This window comes from Zootoca vivipara, chromosome Z1 (assembly GCF_965207765.1).
Source record: "Zootoca vivipara chromosome Z1, rZooViv2.hap1.1, whole genome shotgun sequence".
NCBI lineage: Eukaryota > Metazoa > Chordata > Lepidosauria > Squamata > Lacertidae > Zootoca > Zootoca vivipara.
The window spans coordinates 73,350,870-73,370,056 of record NC_142583.1 but is presented as its reverse complement, the minus strand read 5'-3'; the positions used below and the strand labels follow the sequence as shown (position 1 = coordinate 73,370,056).

General features: G+C 44.3%; 1 protein-coding gene across 5 annotated transcripts in view; it reads right to left on the bottom strand.

The window, feature by feature from the left end:
• The window catches only part of LOC118079491 (zinc finger protein 638), a 43,906-nt gene extending 27,514 nt beyond the window's left edge, over positions 1-16,392 (bottom strand). For 2 of the 5 annotated variants that reach the window (XM_035103682.3, XM_088660753.1), the window contains exons 1-4: positions 16,238-16,372; positions 7,361-8,948; positions 3,719-3,780; positions 2,232-2,273 (exon numbers count right to left, since the gene is read on the bottom strand). In XM_035103682.3, coding sequence (XP_034959573.2) covers positions 2,232-2,273; positions 3,719-3,780; positions 7,361-8,743 — 1,487 coding nt within the window. In that variant the 5' untranslated portion in view covers positions 8,744-8,948; positions 16,238-16,372. Of the gene's footprint in view, positions 1-2,231; positions 2,274-3,718; positions 3,781-7,360; positions 8,949-16,237 lie in introns of those variants that run through there. The other 3 variants (XM_035103680.3, XM_088660752.1, XM_060278301.2) reach the window with 2 other exon arrangements.
• Between the last annotated feature and the right edge of the window lie 2,795 nt (positions 16,393-19,187).

The window sequence follows — 19,187 nt, the reverse complement described above, 5'->3', positions numbered from 1 at the left end:
AATTTTTAAAAAATACTTTATTCCTTAGAAGAAATAAAACTACAGGGCAGTATTATATAGGATAAGTGTGCATTCAGATGTTATTTGGCCTCGTGGATTCTACGACCAGGACTGAGCCTCAGAACAAGACTCCTACGTCCCCCAAGTAGCACAGAGTGAAAATAAAGGTGGATTTGAAAAAGAGGGCTACAGTGGTGCCTCGCAAGACGAATTTAATTCGTTCCACAAGTCAATTCGTTTTGCGAAAAATTTGTCTTGCGAATCGTGGTTTCCCATAGGAATGCATTGAAATTTCTTTTTTTGCCCATAGGAACGCATTAATTAAATTTCAATGCATTCCTATGGGAAACCACGATTCGCAAGACAAATTTTTCACAAAACGAATTCATCTTGCGAGTCACCATCAGATTGCAAGATGCATTCGTCTTATGAAAAATTCGTCTTGCAGGGCATTCGTCTTGCGAGGTACCACTGTACATCAAGACAACTGGAATGCCAAAGAAATGTCAACAACCTACCCTGTTTTATTATACCTTTACAGTGGTACCTTGGTTCTCAAACTTAATCCGTTTCAGGAGTCCTTTCGACTCCCGAAAGTGTTAGAAAACCATGGCGTGGCTGCCGAATTGGCTGCAGGAGCTTCCTGCACTCAAGCAGATGCCACGTCAGATGTTCGGCTTCCAAAAAATGTTCGCAAACCGGAACACTTACTTCCAGGTTTGCAGCGTTCGGGAGCCGATTTGTTCGTCAACCAAGCCGTTCTAGAACCAAGGTACCCACTGTAAAGGAGAAATGGGGACATCCTGCAAGCAAGGAAAAGCTGGAGTGGAAGAAGCCAAGCAATGAAGATTTCACACAAAGTGTTGTATCCAACTCAGAGTAAACTCACCAAAATTAATAAACCTATTTTAGTCACATCCATTAATTTCAACCGATTTACACTGAGTAAACTGCATGGGATACAATCCAGTTTGGTGTTATGACAGACACTGACTTGCACTGTGGGACCATTTCAGTCATGGCGAGAGAACTCTCGCAAAGCATCAGCAGGCTGCACCTACAGAATGTTCCCTAGAGTTTTGGTACTCGCACTGGTAACACTCCTCGGGCTCAGGAGAAAGTCATGCCAGCGTGGTGTAGTGGTTAAGACCGGTAGACTCATAATGCAGCTGCTGGGTGACCTTGGGCTAGTCACACTTCTTTGAAGTCTCTCAGCCCCACTCACCTCACAGAGTGTTTGCTGTTTGCGAGGAAGGGAAAGGAGAATGTCAGCCGCTTTGAGACTCCTTCCAGTAATGTTAAAGCGGGATATCATATTCAAACTCTTCTCTTCTTCTTCTTCAAGTTCCAAATAGGTAGACAATGCCATACTTAAACAAATATGATGCTCTGTAACAGGGATCCCCAAACTAAGGCCCGGGGGCCGGATGCGGCCCAATCGCCTTCTAAATCTGGCCCGCGGACGGTCTGGGAATCAGCATGTTTTTACATGAGTAGAATGTGTCACTTTATTTAAAGTGCATCTCTGGGTTATTTGTGGGGCCTGCCTGGTGTTTTTACATTAGTAGAATGTGTCCTTTTATTTAAAATGCATCTCTGGGTTATTTGTGGGGCATAGGAATTCGTTCATATTTTTTCCCCCTACAAGGTCTGAGGGACAGTGGACTGGCCCCCTGCTGAAAATGTTTGCTGACCATGATAAGCTGTGTAACTATGATAACTCTCAGATGCTAAGTTTTATATAATTGGTTGTTCCTCCACCCTCAGAAGCTCAGGGTGGTGATGGCCTGGGAGAGGGCATTCTCTGGGGCAGCACGTACATTGTGGAACTCCATCCCCACAAAGAAGCATCTGGTATCTTCATTACACAGCTGGCAGTGAATACTGAAGATGCATGACTTTACCCTACCTTTTGACACTTGAGGTGTGTATTTTCAGGACCCAACTTACTCCAGTGATTGTGAGTTGTTTTAAACTGTTCTTAATATTGCGTTTTAGTTGTTGCAACCTGCCCTGGGACATCAGTGTGAAAGGTGGGTGATGCAGAAGAAGCAGCTGCAAAATCTCCATGGGACAACATGCAAAGAGCAACATCCACAATTCCAAGATTTAAATAACGTTCTCCCAACCATAGAGAACTAAATCCATTATAAGGTCTTTAGGAAAAAGGGAGATGAAGTATCACTGCACCTTATCTGTATTATGGGAAGTAGTCGTATTTGCAAAATTACCTTTTTGATGAAGAATGGGCTTCTGGATTCCAGTCAGGAAATCTGTTTCAAGAATAAAACTATCAATGCAAAAAGTTTTTTTTTGAATTGTTTTCATTGTTATCTATTGCTACCACTAAGAAGCACCTCCCTCCCTTTCCTGTGCTGCGGAGAGTGAGGTTTGCTTGTCTGCCAGGTACGGCAGAGGTGTGTCCATTTCCCAAGTTAGCCTCTGTGTTAAAAAAGATTCTAAGAGGTTGTCCTTGGGAGCTTTTAAGGTAAACATGTAACACAGCAATTGAATTAAGTGAAAGACCACAATACAGAATTAAAAAGTAGTCACATTATTAGTCCAGCCCAGCCCCAGAAGTACCTGAGAGCAAGACCTACGTCTGGATCCCAGCTCAAGCACCCATCTCATCCCCATGTTGCTTGCCACCCGCTCTGCTTCCCAGAGAACTGTCACCCTCCATGCTCTTTCTCTCTTTCCATCCTTCCGCGTAACTGCCCTCACTGAAACTTGGCTCACCCCCTCCCACACTGCCACAATGGTGGGCCTCCCCCTTGGAGTCCTTGGCTTGTTCTCTGCCTCTCACCCTTCATGACCATGGTGGTGTTGACCCTGTGCCCACCCACTGGTTCTTCTACCTTTTAAGCACTACCCTGCTTGAAGTTGTGTGGCTATATTCCTCATCAGACCAACCCTAATTCCCTAGAATTGAAAAACCATTCAATTCATCTCATTTCAGAAATGGTGCGTGGCATTTAGAGTTTTTCAGTGTAGAACAATCAGTTAGATCAAACTGCTTTAAAGTATTATGGTTGCAATTCACATCCCACTGAAATCATTTTATTGACTACCATTTGGCCCTGCTACGCGTTGCTGTGGCTAATCCCTGTGACTGCCCCCACCCTGTGCCGATCCATGATGTATCCCACCCCTCTTCCCCCCACCCTGTCCCAACCCATGACATATTACGCCCCCTCTTCCCCCCCACCCCCCGGCTCATCCCTGTGACCGGTCCCAGTTTCCTAACCTATCCCATCCCCTCCTCCGAACCCCCACCCAGGCAAGTCAGTACCTCCATTCAGCCTAGTCTGTAAAGGCTTCGGCCTAGTATGTAAACGGGAGCCAAGGTGCTGTTGAGAGGAAAGGTTTTATAGGTGCAGTAGCATTGTAACCGCCGCTAGAGGCCGCTGGTTTGCAACCTGGTTCTTTTCCCAGCATGCATTTTTGTCTGAGTGGTGTGTTTTGAAACACAGGTTTTTAAGCGCCACAGGTGTGACATCTGTCTTTGAAAACGATATGGGCTTGCTCTCATATTCGCATGTGGCATTGTGTCAAAATTTGAGCGCAATCAGTTAAGCGGTTTTGGTGAAACATGGATAGTAACAGACATGGCCAGTTTACATTTATATATATATACAGATTAGTATCCCTTTAGGAAAGTACAAGAACCAAGTCCGTCTTCGTATAATTAATGTACAAATTAAATGGGCATTCTTACTGTTGGCGTAGCTGACGACAGTTCTCAATGTGGGTAGTAGTATTCTGATGCTGAATCCAGTCCTACAGAAAGAAAAGCCATAAATCACACTTAAAGAGTATTTTATTATTGTTATTAGAATGACATTTACATCCCCGGTTTCCTCCATGCAGCTCATGGTAGTATACATGGATTTCTCACACTCTCTGCCACCATTTGCCCTTATAACCATGTTGTGTTATATACTCAGGTTGTCCGAAACTCATAAGGCAAGCCTAAGATTTCCTCTATCAAGATGATTTACAGTGTAGTGTTGTCTGAAGTCAAGATATGCAATATGTTGCTGTTCTGTGTTAATTCAAACCTGCCAAATTAATGGCATCTGATCTGCATACAGAACAGAATTAGGGTATTTTGGTCTATCAAGTACAGTACTGCTTTACATTGGCACAGAAGGATCTAAATATGGACAGAAACGCCATAATTCTCAGAGAGGGGAAAGGAGAGAGAGAAAAACAAACCCAAATACAGCTGCCATGGCGTTGTGGTGCATTCTCCTGGAAAAAAAGAGCAATGCAGAACTATTCTGGCCACTTGTCCCAGCATTAGAGTCATCATACAGACAACTGGGATAGCACTGCATGGGCAGGTCGGCAGCAGCGACCTGAGAAGAGCAATGGGGGACATCACAACCTATATAGCTTGGCTACAATCGGTACCTTTATAATAGAGGTAAAAGAAAAGTGTCCATCAAAAGTGTTTCAACATAAAGAGCTGCAAAGACACAAAACTTTTCTCTCTCCCCCCTTTTTTATTTATGCATTTTAAGGTTTGCAGTGCTACACAATAAATGTATTTTGGGCTGCTACATTATGATAGTCTGTGGACATCTGTAAGGCCGTGAAGTCTCCCCAAAATATAAGCCTAAAAACATAAACAAACGCTGAAAGCGTGGTGTTCACATGGAACCATTCTTTTGGGCTCTCACATCTGTAAAACTCCCTCCTTTGGATGTTTTTAAAACCCAAACTTTTGTCTCAGGAATCACAAAACCTCCTGCTTCAAAGGGCCTTTGCTGCCCATAGAACATTATGGTATTATGCCCTTAAATATTAAAAAGAGGCTAAAATTCATGTTCTGCACCAAAAATTATGAATGGGTGGGGAAAGGAACCTTAACAATTCAGTAAACAACTAACTTGTATGCAGAATACAAGAGTATAGAAAAACATTGAATAAATTACACTCACGTTCTGCTCAGTGTGTAGAGTAAGCAACAGGCAACAAAGATATTTATTTCGTACAAAGTTTTTCTGTTCCAAACCAATTCCCATATTGCAGTATTTATTCTGTTTTAGGCATCTGCAAAGACTGATCCAGAGTCAATAGAGCAGGAGACTCTTAATCTCAAGGTCATGGGTTTGAGCCCCACGTTGGGCAAAAAGATTGCTGCCCTGCAGTGGGTTGGACTAGATGACCCTCGCGGTCCCTTCCCACTCTACAATTTTAGGATTGCATGATTTATTTTCCGCACCCTCACATCCTTAAAGGGATTTTGAGTAAGAAATATAAACTTGGAGACACGAACATCTGCAATGCATATAATTCAGAGCGCCACCGTCGTGCAGTTAAATACAATTTACAAAACTCAATTTATTTCACAGCCTGAGCTAATGGATTAAGATTCTATAAACAAAAATCTAGAATTGGTTGGGATAGTAACACACAGTTTGAGGCGGGCACAAAGCACATTAAGAGATACACAAGTTTGGTACAGAAGAAAAGTTTAAAAACTCTGTAACAATTGGGACAAAATTATAATCACACTAACAGTACATTCCTTCTTAACTCAGTGGGACTTATTTTTGAGTAACCGTGCATCGGTAAATTACCTATGGCCGGTCTTCAATCCTTTTAATTTTGAAAACGCGAAACACTGCACTAAGTACCTATAGCCTTCTTATTATTGTTGGGAGCCAGAAATGAATGCAACCCATGCTAGGCCCTTGAGATGCATGGGGCAAGAGGGAAAGAGCCGGAGAAATGCACTGAATTTTGTGATAATGTCTGGTGCAATCTATTTCAGAATTAAGCAAAATAAAAAAGATGTTTGGAAATCAAAGTCAAATCAATATTGTACATATCTCACTTTGTCTCAAGAATACTTCTCTGGGTTTGGGGCAATTCCCCCCGCCCACAAAGAAACTATTGTCAGAATCCCATACTTGTAAATGATATTTGGCTCCCAACCCCTACCCCATCATTTGGTTCTCTATCAGGAAAAGAGACTATCAGACATTCATGATAGTATCTTCTTTGGTATGGAGGATAATATTTCATACACAGATTATGGTCACTGAAATTCTAAGCTGCATGAAATCCCTGGGTTGGATCCAGAGCAAGGAAGTCTCACGTACCATAGGTCCATTATTAATAACTTAAGACCTTTTGATTTCAATGAGACAGAAACGAACTTGCCTGAATCCCATCGTCTTCTTTTTCTAAATCTAGCTGGGCTTTCCTTCTCGCGGTGAATGATTCCTCATCAGCCATCTGTAGTCAACTCAGGAACTTCCCCCATACTGCTAGATCAGGGGTAGGCAACCTAAGGCCCGTGGGCTGGATACGGCCCAATCGCCTTCTCAATCCGGCCCGTGGATGGTCCGGGAATCAGCGTGTTTTAACATGAGTAGAATGTGTGTTTTATTTTAAAAGCATCTCTGGGTTATTTGTGGGGCCTGCCTGGTGTTTTTACATGAGTAGAATGTGTGCTTTTATTTAAAATGCATCTCTGGGTTATTTGTGGGGCATAGGAATTCGTTCATTTTTTTTCTTCTTCAAAATATAGTCTGGCCCACCGCATGGTCTGAGGGACTGTAAAAGGTTTCTGACCCCTGTGCTAGATTCATCTTTAAACTTCTATCCATGCCTACTAAACACCATTACACCTATGCAAGAATAATTTGTGCTGAGTTCAATGGGAGATACTCCCAGGTAAGCATGTACGGGACTGCAGCCCAAGACAAGTTAAATGACATTATGTTAACCTGAAGCTTTTAAACCTTCCTTGAACTTAAGGCAGGCACCCCCAAACTTCGGCCCTCCAGATGTTTTGGACAATTCCCATCATCCCTGACCACTGGTCCTCTTAGCTAGGGGTCATGGGAGTTGTAGGCCAAAACATCTGGAGGGCCAAAGTTTGGGGATGCCTGAGTTAGATGCAAGAAAATCTAACTAATCCTTCTGTGTAACTTATTTTGTTCTATCATTCTTATGTTACATTCTAATGCTATATAATAAATGCTTTCTTTACCAATGTTTCTGACTAAACATCTACCTTAACCCACTGTCTACTTGAAGTCCAACTTTCCTTGATCCCAGAAGCTACTAGAGCAAGTTTAATTATAGACAGAGGAAGCAGTAGAGGGAACCAGGAATTCAAAGCGAAATGAGAACATGTCTATCATAAAGCAGCTTTTACAGGTGAAACCTGCACAAATAGCCAGTCACATTCTGCAAATCAGACACACACAGTATTTATTCCCAAGCTTCTTGATCGTTGGACATCTTACGGGAATAAAATCTACAGAGTCAATTAAACCCAGTACACAGAACACGTTGTGTACAAATGTATGTAATCATGGGGGAGGGGGGAGTGACTCACCTTCAAATGTCTACATTCTATATTACACAGAGAACACACATGTGGAAATATTCTTGGAGATGCAGCGTAGTAATCATTCATCATCGACGGAGTTGGCAATCTCTTCAGCTTCTGGGCATCTGCCTGTGAAAAAGCTGGAAGCCAAGAGGCTTTCACCACCCCAAAAGGAGACTCAACAGGATGCTGAGGTTTCTTAGGGATTTTTTTCTGGTCACTGGCAGGTCCAGGTGGAACATCAGGAGGATGAGCCCTGGATTCATGGTGAATCCTATCATGCCGGTTTACACCCTCAAGCATTTCAGGTGCAAAAGGGGGTGGCGGCTGGTTCATAGTTGGAGGTGGCTGGTTCACAGGCGGCATCATGGGCTGAGGAACAGTTGGCGGAGGCAAAGTCTGCGGGGCAACAAGAGGCATCCCAGGCAATACTGGCATCCCAGACATGGATGGTACCACGGGAGGCATCATGGGCGGTGCTGCTGGAGGCATCCCGGCTCCTGCTGGAGGGAGGCCTAGCCCTGGCCCCTTATTGGAAGCATCCATGGAGAAAAAGGGCTGCGTACTTGGTGTGCTTCTCTGGAATCCCATCTTTCGTATCAGCTCTTCTACCGCATTCATTTGACTACTGGTTACACCAGACGGCGCCGAAGGCACGACAGCCGTCTGCTGTGTTGGAAATCCTTTCACATTCCCCTCAGTTGATGCATCAGAATTGTAGACTTTGACCTCAAGAGGAGCTTCAGTATATTCATACTTGCTTTCATGCCCGTAATCAATAACCTTGCTCTTCACCATGGTACCACGACCATCATCACTGTGAAACATTTCCTTTTCTCTGCTCTGAGAAGGTAAACTTGGTAACTGATGGGTCATTTTGCGCATTCGGATATCCCTCAAAATTAAAGGCATGTTTTCTGGCGTCAGCTGATCATCCGGATACCGACTAAGTTCCTCCAAGTCTTCATTAGATAAGCCAAAGCTTGCTAAGATGGTTGAAGCACTCTCGGTTGTATAACGGTTCTGGATACGTGTGGCTTGTTCTGCAAACTTTCCTGGAGTGATCTGGCTACTATTTGCACGTGGAAATGGATTGTCCCAGTGAGTAGCACATCCCTCTTCCTTCTGGTGCCGCTCTTGTCTAGGATCCATTCCATGTTGCGTGACCTGAACATTTGGCCTTGGGAATCTTGCCCTCATTTCTGGTTCCATGACCCTTTGAGGCATTCTGGGAGGAGCAGATGGGTGTTGCCTTTGAAAACCATCTGGTCCTGGTCCAAGTCCAGGTCCAGGTCCAGGTCCCGGCCCCGGAAAAGGGCCACGCGGCATTGGACCAGGTGCATTAGGTCCTCTCGGCCTTGGAGGCATGTTTCCTCTAGGGTTAAACATGGCAATTTTCAGAAATGCTTCATTTAACAAAGCATAAGATGCTATAGAATGGGTTGAAGCTACCGAGTTCAACTGGTGAAAAGCCAACTGTGTCTTAATCTGAGCAAGCTGCAAAGGAGGAGGAGGGCCCAACAGAAGTGGGCTGGCAATGCCAAGGTTCAGAGAATTCACAAAAGGTGCAAAATTTTCCAAGAACACCACAAAGCTGAAAGTTAAGCACACAAAAATTAGATTACATTTATTTCTAAAATGGTTCTACTGCCTGTAAGAAAATTGTTTGAAAAACACAACGGTTTAGTTTTTTTCCCCTTAATAACAACTTGTTTTAGCAAAGGGGTTGGGGGTTTTACTCACTTGTCAACTAAAGTTATTTCATATGTGTTTCAATGCACCACACCTTTTGAATTTAAAGGGCTTTATATTCCACTCTAAACCAACCATGCAAACAAGGATTTTCAATTGAAAACCTATGTGATTTTAATGCATTCTAGCCACGTATTAAGTGTAATTTAATTATGGTAGTAGGCCGTTAGAAATATAAGATAATAATTTACACTACTGAATAGGCAGAGATACTAGGCAGCAAGTTCCATTCAATTCAATGTGACTTACTTCCAAGTAATTAGGTAAAGGATTGTCCTATAAAACAATGTATTTGACAATGAAGATGTGCTACAAGCACTACGTGTTTCTCCGAAAATAAGACACCGTCTTATATTTATTTTTCCTTTAAAAAAACCATACTATGGCTTATTTTCAGGGGATGTCTTATTTTTCAGGGTATGGCTTATATTCCCTGAATGCTTAAAAATCCTGCTATGGCTCATTTTATGACTACGTCTTATTTTCGGAGAAACAGGGTATTTATGTAACCTCATTTACTAACAAAACCAGAGGATGTTTTAAACGTAATGGCAAGAGCTACATACAATTTCCCAACTAAATGGCTTCAACAATTTCAACACAGAAATTACTTAAAGATACTATGTGGGCAGGGGAAAATCACACAAGAGTAGCACAGAAAGTGCATTAACAGAGCCTGCCACTGAAGCCGCACCCCATTCGGCTTCACGCTTTGCCTCCTCCACCCCCTCAACATTGAGGAGGCCTGACCCCCTCCTAACAGATTTTGAGGGGGCCAAAGACACCTCGGCCCCATAGAGTTGATGTGCATGTTACACACAGTTAATGTTTTCAAACAAACATTAAACATAAATGTGAAGGCCCTTAAAAATTCAATGAGAAAATAGTTTTCTTCACATACCTGGAAAGTAAAATGGGGGAGATGGGATGCAGGGGGAAGGAAAAGCCTTTTAGTGAAAGAAACTGATGAATCGGAAAACACACCAACACAATCGAGGAACAAACATGTAAAAATGGATAAACCCATTTCTATTTGTGCAAAGTTAATAAATACTGCATGACATTCTATGCCTGTGTATAATGATGCACATCCGAAGAGGCTAAGTTTAACTGCAAAGTTACTGCTGGTACTTAAATGACATTATTTTCTGCTGAGATTATCTGAGAATATGAGTAAGCTATTATACTGCACATTATGCAAAAAAGCTTTCCTGCTTTAAGCTTGTAAAACATTAAGTTACAGTTTGGCAAATTTTGACAGCTCCAGTAACGTTGCATCTCTAGACTTACATGACAGACCCAAACAGAGAGGGCAAGAGGCAACTTACTAAGTGCTTCTGCAAGAGCAAGGACCCCTTGGGCTGCAGAGCAGAATTTTCCTCTCCTGGTGCATCCCCTAAATCTGTTCTAGGAGCTCCCTTAACCCTTAACAAAGCAGTTCACTTAACAAAGCAGATTAGAGGAGGGTAGAGGGAAAACAATAGGCTCCAATGCAGGGTGGATAAAAATCAATGATTTTTTAAAAAAAATCAAAAAAATCAGATTTTTTTTATTTAAATTGGATTTTTTTTAAATAAAATGCTTTTTGAGGAAAATATATTACCATCCAAAGGTTATTCCATCATGAAATAAAGATTAGTTTTTTAATTATGTCGAATAAGGTTGTATATGTTTATTTTGGGGGGTAAATAAATTCCATTAATCCATTCACAATGCCATGCTCTTCCAGAGGTTTTTGTAAGATTATTGGGCAGTTTCTCTGCCTACAAGATATTATCACAGATGCTTGGTTTACTTTTGCAGTTCTCAAAACTGAATTTGTCTCAACAGAGATCACATGCCTCTTCTTCACAGCAAAAATGTTATAACATGAACAGAGTTGAGAAAAAGACCTTAATCCTATTGTTCTACAAACCTATGAATACAGAAACAACCCCTTCAGTGCTAAGTTTCAAGAAGTTCAGTGAATAGAATAGAAACAATATTTTTATGATTGTTTGGAGTGGACAGTATTTAAGTTTTTCATGTGTAGGCTGGGCTGACAGTCTAAGTTTCTTAAAATATATATATATTGTTTTTGTTTAGCCAAATTAGTTAACAAACATGGATGTTTGTTTAAGCAAATAACATATGCTGTAATGTTATTGTTTCAGTTGAATAAATCTATTTAAATTGTTATTATTAACGTAATAATTATTTTTCTCCTTCTTAAGTACAACAGTAAAGTTGTCCAAATATGAATAACCCATTAAACTGGGGATAAAAAACTAATATGAAAAGTTGTTATTCTAAAAATCTTCATCTACTTGCATATTAAAGTTATACCAGCACGAATTAGTCTTTATGTAGAAAACTATGATTTAAATCAAGCCTTACTGACTAGTGATTTAAATTGTGATTTAAATCGTGATTTAAATCAGATTGATTTAAATCAAATCCACCCTGCTCCAATGTGTAACCAAAAATCTATGCATGTACAGAAGTAATTACGTTGGATACCACCTGAGTCTGAGACAGACACACATATAAACCAATGTAGGCCTGGCTGACAAAAAGCAGGCGCCGCAACCCGAGTCGTTCGCAACTGGACTTAACTGTCAAGGGTCCTTTACCTTTACCTTTAAGATACTTGGAGACCTTTGGGTAATACCAATGAATAATACTAATACTGTCCAAAACTATTATTATCATATCTGTTTTTGGTATTTTAAGCCAAGTACTGCACCATAAAATTCAAACGCAAAATCTGAAGTATATACTGTATGTATGTTTCAATCTGCATATCAGTCAGGGAGGTGAGAATTGGGTTAGTCTGCTTGAGAATGCAGAGCAGGGGCAAACTCACCTCTAGACCTGTGCAGTATTGTGATTACAGCTGCACAACTTTGCTGCCACCTTGCGGCATAAATTAGCAATACTATTCAGTTTAATGAAGTCCACCATAAATTCATGGGTTAGAAGATCTTTAAATATCCACCATAGTTGTAGCATCAACCCCAGCTCAGAAGCAAGACTTTTAAAATAAACATTTAGCAGTTACTTGTTGGATTTTCCAAGGGGGACACACAATAAAACACTGCAGTGCTTTCTGTTCAGTGTTCTAACCTAGTTTTAGATACTCCATTCCCACACACCCCAGGCACACAGCATAGAATCATAGAATTGTAGAGTTGGAAGGGACTCCTGAGGGTCATCTAGTCCAACCCCCTGCAATGCAGTAATCTCAATTAAAGAATCCCCGACAGGTGCCCAATCAAACTCTGCTTAAAAACCTCCAAGGAAGGAGAGTCCACTACTTTCTAAGGAATTCCGTTCCACAGCGCTTACCGTCAGAAAGTTCTTCCTGATGTTAATTCAGAATCTCCTCTCTTGTAACTTGAATCAATTATTTTGTGTCCTACTTTTATAGGTCATTTAAAGCATTAGGGCCATTTAGAGAGATAAAAAACACTCAAATCAAAAATGGATTTCTGCATCCACAGGGCTATCATCACTGAGGAGGAGGATATGGTGGGAGTAGATTGCAACCTCTTGGAAGTTGGACACCCCTGTTTTACATGTTTTGTTTTTTAATGAACAATTTTATTGTTTTATATTTTTTGTAAACCACTTTGTGGCTTTCTCTCACAATTAAGCGGTGTATACATTTAATGAAATTAACCAATGAAATTAAGTGTGGGAAATTGCAGTCAAATATAACTAGCAAGTTTAAGACTAGTTTAGGGAAGCTTTAAATATTTAACAGATTATTGTATTTTTAATATTTCTGTTGGAAGCCACCCAAAGTGGCTGGGGAAACCCATCCAGGTGGGCGGGGTATAAAGTATTATTATTATTATTATTATTAATGCATGAAAAGGTTGATACCACAGAATTGTATACCTAGACTCAGCTAGGTCACCTGGAAGAAAGTTAACTTTCCTCCTTTTGTTCATTCTTTTTCACCATGTGAACTCACTGAGATAGGACATGCTTAGACCGCACACTCAGAAATACCTTTCTTTACTCTGTAAACCTGTGTTATATCCCACTATGGATCGTTCAAGATGGTCAGGTGCTATAAATCTGGGAAGGTCTCTGTATGAATGTAACACAGCTAGGGAAAGAAACACAGGTGCTCAATGCAAAACCAAGTTGCCGCAAGGATCAAAGGTTTACCAATTCTAAAGAAGTTCAATTCAGTAAGTTACATTGACAATGAACATCGTTTGACAATCTGGACCACCTCCGTCATGGTGAGAGGTCAGGCAGGCAAGCAAAGAAAGCCCAAGGTTTCCTTGAGGCTCAAGATCTGCCAGAAGAGGGCATGAACCCTGGGCTCCCTGTCCGGCCTCAAGTTCACCAGGTGACTAACATTTTATTTTGCTCTGCACGTCTCAGATGCAGAGCCATGGTAAGCCTCCTTCTCCTGGTCTATACGGAAGGCGAAAGCACATGTGCTTCAGGAACATATAACCAGGCAGGTGTAGAAGTAGCACTGGAGGATGCCCTTTTTTGCAGTAGTATCTAGCTCAAAGCATAGAATTGGCGAGTGAAACCCCTTGAGCGCCACAGCCTCAACCCAGAAGCAGCCAGCCAGCAGCTCCCACACCAAACAAGTCCACCCTCCAGCCTCCCTCACCTCAGCTCCGATGCATGAGATGTTGCCACCACAATAATAAAATTTCAACGTTTTGAAATGCAACGGGGGGAGGGGGGAAGCATGTGAGGCCTTTTTCCACTAGTGAATAAGGTTTTGATCTGGGAGTGCAAACCACATGCCAAGAACTGAAACATTCAATTGCAACCTAGAAGCCACAGGAAATTTCTTCACAGATTTTGTGTGCTCTTAACTTAGCTTGTCAGATTTTGCAAGACTGCACTATGAACGTGCCGTAGTACAGTGGTACCTCAGGTTACAGAAGCTTCAGGTTACAGACTCTGCTAACCCAGAAATAGTACCTCAGGTTAAGAACTTTGCTTCAGGATGAGAACAGAAATTGCGTGGCGGCGGCAGCGGGAGGCCCCATTAGCTAAAGTGGTACCTCAGGATAAGAACAGTTTCAGGTTAAGAATGGAGCTCCAGAATGAATTAAGTTCTTAACCCGAGGTACCACTGTAAATTATACTGAGTCAAGAGAGCTGATCCATCTAGTGCAGTATTGCCTATAGTAACTGGCAATGGCTCACCAGGGCTGTATTCCTGCCCTATCTTGAGATACCAGGGATATATACAAGGCAGATGCTCTACCCCTAAGCCAGGGATCCCCAAACTAAGGCCTGGGGGCCGGATGTGGCCCAATAGCCTTCTAAATCCGGCCCGCGGACGGTCCGGGAATCAGCATGTTTTTACATGAGTAGAATATGTCCTTTTATTTAAAATGCATCTCTGGGTTATTTGTGGGGCATAGGAATTTGTTCATTCCCCCCCCAAAAAAATATAGTCCGGCCCCCCACAAGGTCTGAGGGACAGTGGACTGGCCCCCTGCTGAAAAAGTTTGCAGACCCCTGCCCTAAGCTATGGCCCTTCTGTACAGTATAATATGCTAAAGAGTAAACGGGCTACTAGGAGCACCAGACCCATGTTGATAACCAAAGCCGGTCCTTTTCTGGCCTGTCAGAAACAGACCTCGCAGCTTCCTTAACCTAAGAAACTAAGTCAGCTTACAAGTTTGCTGTAAAATGTCATGCATATTGAAGGCACTACAGAAAAACCACCAAAGCTCAGTAGCGTTTACTGTGTTTAAGATCAGCCCTAGGCCAAAGAAGCAGTAAAGCTGCTCTTCAAACTACAGATAAGAGTCCTGATTTGTGAAAGCTGGCCTGGGAGCTGTTTTGGCAGAAGGGAGAGAGGGCTAAATACCAGGGGGGGGGGGGATTACAAGCACCTTCCAGTTTGTGCAGAATATCAGCATGTAAGGCGAGTGGACTCTAGACTCATCCCTGGAAATACCAGCCTGATGGGAATTAGGGACACCACAAAAGGTGAACCAACTGCCCCGTGATCTTTGGACGGAGGGTGGTACATAAATTTAATGAAAAGCAGTCAAAGGGGCCCCATCTCAGTCAGCCTCAAGCTCTCCACTAGATGCCCCAATGGGAAGAAACCCACAGGCAGGACCTGGAAGAAGAAGCAGAGGCAACTCTCCCCATCACGAATCCCAGGCAGGCAACATATGGAAGGAAGGACCAAGAAGCCCAGAGATTTCCCTCTCCCGCCTAGCTTCCTTCTCCCCAAGCCGCCTTTCCCAGCTGCCAACTTTCACGAGGGGCAAGAGTCATCGTTTTTTCTTTGTCTTTTCTGCAGGATACGCATGGATCCTGGCTAGGGAGTTCATGTCACAGGTGACATGGGTGCCAAAAACAAATCCTGAAAAGGTGAGACAGTTTGGGGATGTGTACAGTGTGAGAATAAATGCAAAACCAGAGGAAGCCACAATGGCGAGGCAAGCCAATAACAACAACAACAGTAATAATAACAACATAGCGTTGTTCTCAGGGCAGCTAGAAGATGTAACATCGCATGAGGCACTCACTCCCCCCCCCACACACACACACAAAGAGGGGAGGGTTTCAGTGGGGCCTTATTATTATTATTATTATTATTATTATTAATCAGTGCTTTTTCCTAAAATAATGTTTAGGGGTACTCTCATTTTCCCACTCATATTCAAATACTGCCCCTCAATGAGGCCACACTTAGATTCACAAAATGTTTACAGGCAGTGCTGCATTAATGTACTGTATAAGGTGAACAAGCTCTCTTGGGGCCCCCAAAAAAAGTAAAGGGGGGGACTGGATGTGCATTTCCAAAATATAGGATGACAACCAATAAAACCAAGCCCCGTGTTTTGTGTTGTGAAGGCTTCCTATTCAACACAAACAGCTGGACACAGCAAGGGCCCCATTCCCTTCAGGAGCTGAGGGCCGCTTCCAACCCCCCTCCCCCCCCCTTCCCGGCGTTGTTCTTTCTTAGGATTTCTGACCATTCCTAGCCTCCCTTGAGGCCTGAGGGGCCCTCAGAGGTGGCTTCCCCCTGGGCGTCCCCTCGCTTGAGGCCTGAGGGGAACTCAGAGGCGGCTTCCCGGGCGCCGAGGCCTGTCTCCCCTCCCGAGGACCCCCCCCCCGGAGGTCCCCTCCCTTGAACTTTACCTCCGCCGGGCGCCGCGCTGGGCCTCGGGTCCCGCCTGCGCGGAGGGAAAAGGGGAAAAGAGAGAGGCTCCAGCGAAGGCCGCGGGCGCCGCGCTGCTCCTGCTCCTGCCTCGCCCCCGACGGCGTCGCCACGCTGCGCATGCGCGCCCGGAGGTTCCCGGATGGGGACGAGGGGGAAGGGAGAAAGCAGCAGCGGCAGCCGGACGTCGGCGGGAAAGGGACGGAGCATGCGCGGGACAAAGCCACGCATGCGCAGGCAGAGAAATCGCCCGGCGAAGCACGCAAGCTTCCGGGTCCCGCAGGTCTCTTCGTCAGGGGCTAATCCCGGGGCTCAATGACAACGCCGGCTTTTAACTTCGTAGGGCTTTCGCTGCTCCGATATATGTTCCCTATGGCTCAGAGGAAATATGTAAAAAGGAATATGTAAAAAATATATAAAAAACCGAAGTTTGTTATTGGTATGAGCTTTCGTGTGCATGCACACTTCAGATACCTGTCAGGGAATCTCTCACCAAGAACAAACTTAGTTGGTCTCTAAGGTGCTACTGGACAATTCTATTTTTATATTTCTACTGCGTCAGACCAACATGGCAACCTACCTAAAACTAGGTTTGCAAAGGTTTCTCTGCTAAAGGCATGAAAATAAGCAAAGCCCACCTGCCCCCCCCTCCCAACTGAGCGTCGTGCAAATCGCCTGCAACAGCCTCCTCCTGTTTTTCACCCGCAGATGAAAGGCAGGCTCCATCCGTCCTCAGCCAAGATATTGCCGGGGGGGGGGGGACATTCATTTCTTAACATGACAAGAAAAAAATGTTCCCTGCATGGTCAAGGTGACACGATTCTTAAGTGGAAATAAACACACTATCTGAACCAGGCATAGGCAACCTCGGCCCTCCAGATATCTTTGGCCTACAACTCCCATCATCCCTAGCTAACAGGCCCAGTGGTCAGGGATGATGGGAATTGTAGTCCCAAAACATCAGGAGGGCTGAAGTTTGGGGATGCCTGCCTTAGATGAAGGAACACTATGAATCCTCTGGGCTCACACTCTTCCTCGTTCCCTTTTCCACTTTCCACATCAGGCCCCTCCCCGCCCCCCCGCCCCCGATCTTCATTCGTAGTTATTGGCATCCTTCTGTCTCAAGAGACATTGGAGTGAGCCTCTGGGGGTGGAGTCAGAGACGTTGCTGGGTCAGGTCAATGGCCCATTTAGTGCAGCAGCATCCTGTCCTCGCAGGGGCCAACCAGATGCTTGGGGGGAACCAGCAAATGGGGCTAGAGCCCTCTCTCCTCCTGCGGCTTCCAGCAACCGGCATTCAGAAGCCTTGCTTGAGCAAGCAGCCAGGATCCACTTCCCAGGCAGCAACCTCAGCCCAAGGACCTCCTTTGCTGCCCACAAAGTGACCCAAGGGATCTCCCTCATCGGATCATTCATGGTGGAGGACGTGCTGGCACTCAATGGCGCCAACCAAGGATGGGGAGCGGACTTACGTGCCCATGCACCCCCCTATCCTACAGCAACACACACACACACCCAAATTCAATGAATAAAGAGACAAGGCAACTAGGATTTGGGTCAAATCAGGCCACGACTTTATTGATTACTGGTGTAAGAGGTTTCACATAGGCATCAGGGAGAACCAACCATTTCTGGCCCGTCTGTTGGAAGGACTTAATTTGGGGTTGACTGGAAGTGAGCGAGTTCTTGACCTGCATCAGAGTACGTCCCTTGCTGGATTGCACCTGAGGAGTGCTGTGGCCCTAGCCCCCCACCTGGGCCTCTATATTTGAGGGGGAATTCCAGGCTGGTGCCCCAGTTGGACAAAACTGCACAGACTTCAGCCCAATACACAACACTATGCCCGCAAAGCCATAGCTTCTTGGTGGCCAATCCTCAAAAAAAACAAGAAAATAAACAAGACAGTGTGAGTTCAGGGGCACTGGTGTGCCTTGGATCTCCTGAGGGACTTAATTCTACTTGCTGGTAAGCCCCAAATTGTGGTGATGTTGGGGGTTGCCTGATGACCAGTGGTGGGAGGCACCGGCCATGCAGAGGAGGAAGGCTCAGAGCACAGGTCAGAGGGAAAAGGAGGAGAGGAATGGTTGGGTGCTGAAGAGGCAAAAGGCTTTCTTGAGCTGGAAAAGCCAGGTGCAGAAAGCGGTTCAGACTCGGCAAATGTTGCAGAGGAGAGGACAGAGGCTGCAGAAGCATCTCAGGAGCTTGCATAGCTGCCAAGTTTCCCCTTTTCTCGCGAGGAAGCCTATTCAGCATAAGGGAAAATCCCTTAAAAAAGGGGATAACTTGGCAGCTATGCGAGCTTGCCCTTCTTACTGGACTAAGCGTTAGCAGTTTCACTCCTCCAATGCTGCATTTGTGATTGGCATAAATCACATGCCTGTCTGAGAAGAGAGTGAGAACAGGACGGCAGTCTCTTCCGCTGAATGTACTTTGTAATGAACTTTCACTTTTACTAGTTCCTGTTGCTCTCTCGGAGCTGAAGGGAATGGACGCCATTATGCTTTTGTCTGTACATAGTGTGAAAATAAATAGTAGATTAGCTCTAGGATGTCTCACGCTTCTTGCTGTGTTTTGCCAGAAGCTCAGTGTATAGATCATTATGATGTATGTCGCTAGAAGCGCACTGGAAGAGAAGGGAGATGCCTTTTCCAGAGCTGCGCGTACCAGAGGACATTTGGAGTTCCGGGGACTTGCAGGCACCCCCAGAGCGTTTTCCAACACTAAGCTCCCCAACCCCCTTATCTCCAAGGACACAGAGGGTGTTGCGTGTTGCAGAACAAAGAACAGATTCCCCACCCCCACCCCGATTCCCACCCACCCACCAGGAGAAACCTGTTGCGAGTTCCTTGAGTTGCCACCATCAGAGATACAACTGCAGTGCCTGGAGACAGGCAGTAGTGTATCCAAAGCAGTGATCAGAGGAGGAACAAC